Below are 7,531 nucleotides of genomic sequence, written 5' to 3'. Positions count from 1 at the left end.
CTCCTTCACACTTGTCACTATTCCTTTCAAATGTTATGGTACCGCTATTTCATTCATTTTGTTTCATCTTTCTTTTTTATGATAGTTGAGATGCTGAACACACTGGCTGTTTTCAAAGGGTTTTTTCTCTTCTTTAATGGCACTAACCCTATAACTATATCTTCTTCAGTCTAATGGCTTTATTTGCGATAACTATGGCGCAAATAGCCTCCCTTTGTTGAGGTGTGAAAAGAAGCCCACTTCCATCTCTGTGAGGTAACCTTGCAGTCCTGTGGTAAAAATACTGTATGAAAATACAGCGGAAAAAAGTCACAGTGTGTGCTGTGTACTTTGCGTACTCTGCATGTGTGTGTGTAGCATTAAGTACACCATTACACTGTGTAGTGTGCAGTGTAAAGTTACGCACCGGTTTTCTCTAAAAAATAATTGATGGTATGGTTATGTTCTCCAACATCTCCCACCCTTCGACCAACCTCAGTTGTCGTAAACCCATGATGGGGAACATGGTCCACAATTGTAGCCCGTATTTCAGAATGTCCCTATTTGGCCTCTATATGTTTTGCTTCCTCACCTTCCAATGCATAGCCTAACACTTCTTTTTCCTCTGGTGGTTGACACATTCATTTTCTGTTCTTTCGCTGTCAGAAATTGAGACACTGTGTTGTGCTCTGCTGATATACTTCCCAATTGAAGGTTTATGAGAAGCACCCTTGAGCTATTTTAGAGAGCTGATTGACCATTTGATGAGCTGATGTTTCACACATTTCCCTTCATAAGTGAATGTAGGCTACAGAGTCAACTGAGAGCATTGTAAAATGTGCATTAGGCCTACAGTTAATGACAACTTATTTACCACTTTAGCATGTAATGAGTAAGTCAGTCTAACTCAGATGTTTTCGGATAGTCAGTAGAGAGGCGTATTAGGATTATATATTGTGATTTACATGCAATTGATAGACCATATAGAAACAGCAGACCATTTTGTAAATATGTGCATGAACGTGCAAAAGCATTTTCTATTTGATGAAAACAACGAAAAATTGCTGTGACTAGATGATTTGGAGGTTGAACAAGATTTTTCATGTTTAATCTGATAAATGTAGCCTACTAAAGCGACTGAGGGTGTGTGAAGGCGTTGAATTGCTACTTTATAGGCTTGGTTAGATTTGCCTCTAGAGGTCAGTAGACCTGGTGGCCCAACTAAAGACATTAGATCACTTTTGAAATGTGGATGTCCAGCACGCAAGTTTAGTATTGGTCTCATCAATCGGAGAGTTATGGCATACTGCGATTGTATCGGTGACGATAAATAACCTCAACAGTTTGAGGTCAAACTTTTACCATAGAAGCAGGTAAGTGTTTTCAGACAAAGAGGTCGAAAAAGACGTGGGTTACTTTGAAAATGTAGCGGTAACACATTCGACAATTTCCTCGTAGCTAACCATTGTAATGTTTCTTACGTTTTTCAAGAAGCCTAAAACTTTTTGCTAACTAGGGTGGCGACGTTTCCTCGATTGTTCTTAGACGGTTTCTGTCAAAGTAGGCGAAGTGTAGTTATTGCTCAAAGTCGATAACAGAAAAGCGGATTTGATATGCACGCAACCTCTTCTTCTTAAGGTTGTTGGCGAAATTATTGATTAGAAGACTGGTGGTGTTCTGTATTGTTAAGTTGATTTTAGCCTTATTGTTTTGTTATTGCTAGATGTTTGGTGATGGTGTTTGCTGTGTTTGCCATCTGTTGCGCTAATAAGAAAATACATTGAAATGCCTTTTATTGGCCGACTGTTAAAAATCATTGTCGAGCCGCAACAATTTGGTACACTTTGAAACATTTGTGATAGGCTACTTTTGTTTCCCCCTGCAGATTTTAATCCACCACACCCGGGATTATCTTTTTCTTGACAATATCTACAAATTGAAACGTAGTGCCTTTTCTTGTGAACTTTGGGAAGGATTTGACGTTGGGCGGACGTCATGCTTGTGAAAGAGTATCGCATATGTATGCCACTGACGGTGGAAGAGGTAAGATCCCAGGCAACTTCCACGTACTTCCTTCCTCCCAGAGCCTAGATAACGGGAAGAGGGCCTAGGAAAACTCCACATAACCTACGCATGTATTGTAAGGCCAGAGGTGGAAAAAGTACGAAAATATTGTACTCAAGTAAAAGTACCAATACCTTGATTAAATATTACTCAAGTAGGCTACAAGTTAAAATACCGATCTGAAAATGTACTCAAGTAAAAGTAAAAACTAGTGCATTTAAAATGTACTTTAAGTAAAAGTTACTTAGTTACTTTTTTGGGGGGGGGGGGAGTGGGTACCAGAACAACTAGTTTTACCAGAGACTTTCTAATGAGAAGATACAGCACTCAAAAAATCCTCCATAGTGCATGGGGTTAGTTTGTAAATGGCAGTTGTCTAACACATCACAACCCTTCCACGGCAAAACGTCGACATGTGAATACATTGAGCCAATCATGTGGTGTATTGTAAAATACATTGAGCCAATCAAGTGGTGTGCTGTGAAGACATCGTGCTAATCATCTGTTGTGATCTCGCTGCTGGAGCAAGATTGGTGTCGTGAAGCCTTACGCACACGCATATCTGCCGAAATAGATGCACGATAAGTGCCCAAAAAGTGTTGCAATATGGCCGCCGAGTGGATAAGGACGTGATAAGGACGTTGAGAAATGGAGATCTATGTGAAAAATCACCGGAGTTCTCCTTTAAGTTTGAGCAGTAGTTTATTTTCAAAGTTAGTTGCACTCATCCTTGGGTCGCTTTGCAGTGAACAGTAATCCAGCACAACTGAAAAGCCCCTCTCACAGGCAGCTGAGGCAGGCAGGCCAATGTTGAGTTGTAGAGAGTTTTTTTATATTTGGAAACGAGCAGAAGGTTCAGCAGATTAAAGGGTGTCGAACTGGTGGGGGAAAGTGGGAAGTATAGGGCCCCAATGGAGGAGAGGGCCCTTGAAAAGTGGAATACAGGGGGCACAACATTTTTCACCAGGCATTAGTAATAACTCCGGTAATCCGCACATAAAAAATCCAAACAACTCCATAAGTAGAGTCATGTGTAATGAAGTGGAATAACACAGGGAAAAAGTATTGAACACGCAAGAAAAAGCACTAAGGCAAGGAAAGGGAAGGAACGAGCTGAAATCTGTAAGTAGTTAGAGAGTAGTTATCCTTTCTGTCTGTGCAAATTAATATAAGCTTGGTTAGTAGCCTACATATCGATGGGCTATAAAAAGGTTTTTCATTACCAAGGTGTCACACAAGAAACATTTCATGATGGATAAAAGCAAAAAGTTCTCCCAAGACATTTGCAACCTTATTGTTGCAAAACATATCAATGAAACTGGTTACAGATGCATTTCAAAACTTCAGAATCTTTCAGTAAGCAGCATGGGAGCCATTATCTGCAAGTGGAAGAAACATCACTGCATCATCAACCGGCCTTGCACAGGATCTCCTCGCAATATTTCTGACCAGGGAGTCAGAAGGATAGTCAATTCCAAGAGCCAAGGACCATTCGGAGAAAATCCAAAAAGACTTGAAGGCAGCCAATTCAATTAAATTCAATTAAACAGTTCTGGAAATAACTAAAGATCAGGATTCACAAGAGGGACCCCTGGAATCTGTTTAGAACAATGGGCCAAAATCACACCTGATACTGCGACTAATAAGTTTTGTCATACAGGAAATGTCTTGAAGCTGTCATTACAAACAAAGGCTTCCACAAAGTATTGAAGAAATTTCAGTAGGAACGTTCAATACTTTTTTTCCTGTGTCATTCCACTTTATTACACATAACTCTTATGTTTGGATTTTTTATATGTGTGTTAATATAATGTGTGTTGAAAATTTCAAATATAGGCTACTCACTGGAAGTTTAGGCTAATTACTGAAAAAATAAATAAGCGTTCAATAGGTTATTTCCACCATATATTTATTTTACCTGAATATTTTAACTTAAATGTCAAAATGAATGTCAGACGAAATGTAAAGTTTGACTGACTGGATTTTGTATACAAAACATAGTGAAAACTGTCTAGTTTGTTAACTACCACAGACACGAGTTGGGTCGCGATAGTCTGTCATTTTTAAAAAGTGGGTCCCCAGAAAAAAAGTTTGAGAAACACTGGTCTAAGGTCACTCTCACTCTCCCTTGCTAAAGAGCTAAATGGTTTAGTCCACCTGCACGATTCATAAGGTAGTCTATCTTTTGTTTATTTAGTTGAGCATCGCTAGTGGACCGCTAATTGTTGTGCTGCTGGTGCAATGTCTTTCTCCAAGAAAGCCAAGTAGGCTAAAGTTACTAAAAACAAAGGCCAAAACAGGAAAAAGAGAGACATAAACATGAGGGGAAACAACTGCTAATAAACTTCTTTACAAAGAAAGGTGAGCACAAACGTCAAAACACGAAATCCCAAGGTGTTTGCTAGCTTGAATATCTCCGCAATCATTGGTGCTAAAACTAACTGAGACAACCCATTGGAATAGCGTAAAATACACTTTCATACGTTAGGCTAATCTGATGCATCTCGTGATCCAGCTCCATCACTTTCAGAAAGACTGCTTGATTCATGTTTTGTTGTAGGCTACATGCTGATCATTATCACTAGTGGTTTAGGGCGCAATTTATTTTCTCTCCCTTTCTGTTTTCGTTAGTCTTAACTTTTTTTTTTACTCAAGTAACGAATGAGATTTTTGATGTAGCGAAGTACAATACTTCACTCAAAATTTAATCAAGTAAAATTTAAAATACCGATTTTATAAACTACTTAAAAAATACAAAATACACAGAAAAACTACTCAATACAGTAACGTGAGTAAATGTATTTCGTTACTTTCCACCTCTGTGTAAGGCAAACCTGTCCTGAAGTGCTGGCTAGTAGCCTACGCACAGATATTTTGTGGCAAGTTTGCACTTTTATCAATAACATTGAGTTACAAAAACTGTCATTCTATCCCTGTAAATGAACATAGCGTATATTTTGTGGCGTTTTGTCTTCCATACAGTACAGGATAGGGCAGTTGTACACAATTAGCAAACACAGCCATCAGGAAAGTGACACAGAGGAGGGGATTGAAGTTGTCCGGAATGAATCACATTATGACCCTGTGCATGGGCAGGGTCAGCTCACAGAAAAGAGAATTCACTTGTCCAGGTGAGTCTTTTCCCCTCAATGCTATGACAGGTGTCTAACTTTTATGATCATATGACAGATGAACATGAGGGTCTCCAGTTGAAGGAGATCTGTGCAGTCACTTTTAACAACAATTTGTAATGCCAGTTTAATTGACTTCCTTTTGTTACTGAATGTCAATATAGCTTTGTCCCTTTTAAGTTAGAGATTTGCAGAGATGCTCATTTTTTTGGGTGACAGATGAGTTTGGATTTTTTATTTGTTGGGTTCACCAACTGTCATTTTGTGTTTTATCATAAGATTGTGGTCTTTGACAGATTTTACTGGGTGCTAAAGCCATTTCCTTAAGCTATTCGAGTAATTAGGCCACTCTGTTGGATTATAACAACTGGTGGTAGACAAGTAGAGCAGTGACTGCCATTATCTTTGAAGTAAGTGACGGTGCAGTAATTGGTTTCGTTTTCATTAGAGTGGAAATCGTTGGTTTCTGTCCGACCGTCAATGTCTCAAGTTAACGGATGTCAACAGTTATGCCATTTTCCTTGGCCTTAACTCTGTAAACGTGTGAAAGACCATTTGCTCTGACAACTGTCGCTGATTTTTTTCCCCCTTACGGAATTGCTTTAGTTTCTAAGCAACCCGCCTAACCATTTTGTTTTAGTTATGGGGCTGTTAAAGTATTGAAACCAAACCTCAAAGCACTCTATTTTTAACTTGGCTCTCCACAAATATGCACTCTTTAATGAAATACATTGTCAATAGCCAGTTCTGTTCAACTAACTGCTTTGCTGTCACTGAGAGAGACAGAGAGAGACAGAGAGAGAGAGAGGTGAAGTTAGGTGAGGCGCAATGATTAAGTTTGTTGGTTTTGACAACAAGTTCTGCACGTATTTGGTGACCTGTCTTCGAGATCAGTTCGATAAAGCTCTTCAATACAAATCTATTTAAGCACTTTAATTTGGCTATATATATATATATAACCAAATATACCAAACCAAATGATTTAAATGATTTCAGTTTGCTGAGGACTAGTCTTCTCTCTTTCTACCTTCATCACTGTCAGCCTTTCTTTTTTCTTTGATTGCCTCTCTTTTTTTTCTCTCTCTCTCATTGAGCCCCCCATGCACAGTCACATGTTTTCTGTCTTCCTCTCTGCACACTTCTTTTTTGTCTTTCCTTCCTGCACTCTGTCGCTCTCTTTTGCTCGCTCTCACTCTCTCTGTTCTTTAATCCAGGTTATGCTGACACTTTTGTTTGCAGTCAACAGTCAACATTTCATTTAGTTGCATCATTTCCCCCTTAGAATGTACATGATCTTAAAGTAAGAAATTGTCATGACGCAGAAAGGGCTACAAACGTGGTAGAAATTTGGGCCTTGTCAAAGTGTCTGTGAACCGGCACTAATTGATGACGCATCGCGTCTTCTTCTCTCTGGGATTTGGTGTGTAGTTAATTGGAAGAACAGCAGATCGATTGCTGCCATCGCTACCTATAGGAGCTCGTCAGGGGAAACAGGCATGTGTTGCTGGCAATGCTGCTGTTTTCCTCAACTGAAATGGCGGTAATGGTTGGAGAAGCAGTTGGGTGTGCCTCTGGAAGCATATATTTTTTTTGTATGTGTCATGAAGAATACATTTTTATTTTATGTATATATACATGTATGTACATGTTTGCATAGATTATGTATAATCATGAGAATAGTGCTCTCCACTCTCTCCACTCTACATGACCTATACATGCCTTATTATTTTGTACTGCAGAATCCTCCATTTTGATTTTGTTTGATTGAGGGGTTGAAGGTTAACTGCCTCTTGAGAACTGATTGCTGAACTCATTAATTTACCTCTGCCATAAGCAACCAGTGGTTGTGACATTGTTAGAAGTGAAAGTCTTATTAAAAAGCATAGACAAGAGTCAGCTAATGGTTGGTCAAAGCTCAATAACCTTTCTAAGTTGTACTGTATTGTTCCGGTTGGTAGCTATGTAATAATTTGAAGAATGTAGAGACAGAATAAGCCTTTACAGGATTACGAGGACCCCCACAAAAAATACAGAGGTCTGGAATTGACCCCCAATGGACTTAATAAAGGGTTACTTAGTTATGCCTTACATGTAACGTACATAGGTTTGTGTCTCTTTTCTTTCGCTTTCTCTTTCTCGCTGTCTCTCTCTCTCTCTCTCTCATCCCCTCTTTCACTGTGCCTACATCCATCTGTAATGGTATGTACTGTATGGTATCCCCTGTGCCAGAAATACTCTGAGATGTAAGCTCATTCATATCATACACCACCAGCCATTGGTGTCTTGTACCATGTAAATTTATACTTCTGCTGCCGCCGCTGCTGCTGCTGCTGCTTTTTCTATTGGCTGCTACTGTT

General features: G+C 39.2%; 1 protein-coding gene across 1 annotated transcript in view; it reads left to right on the top strand.

Annotated features, from left to right (window-relative positions):
• The first annotated feature begins 1,201 nt into the window (after positions 1-1,201).
• The window catches only part of LOC143102544 (cytoplasmic phosphatidylinositol transfer protein 1-like), a 29,456-nt gene continuing 23,126 nt past the window's right edge, over positions 1,202-7,531 (top strand). The window contains exons 1-3 of the mRNA XM_076266201.1: positions 1,202-1,352; positions 1,865-2,022; positions 5,026-5,174. Coding sequence (XP_076122316.1) covers positions 1,975-2,022; positions 5,026-5,174 — 197 coding nt within the window. The 5' untranslated portion in view covers positions 1,202-1,352; positions 1,865-1,974. The remainder of the gene's footprint in view (positions 1,353-1,864; positions 2,023-5,025; positions 5,175-7,531) is intronic.

The sequence above is a fragment of the Alosa pseudoharengus genome, unplaced genomic scaffold (assembly GCF_046254945.1).
Source record: "Alosa pseudoharengus isolate Yale_2024_CS ecotype anadromous, Long Island Sound unplaced genomic scaffold, YU_APseudo_1.1 YU_APseudo_1.1_scf_4, whole genome shotgun sequence".
Classification (NCBI taxonomy): Eukaryota; Metazoa; Chordata; class Actinopteri; order Clupeiformes; family Clupeidae; genus Alosa; species Alosa pseudoharengus.
The sequence above is the reverse complement of the archived record's forward strand: the minus strand, read 5'-3'. Positions and strand labels throughout refer to the sequence as shown.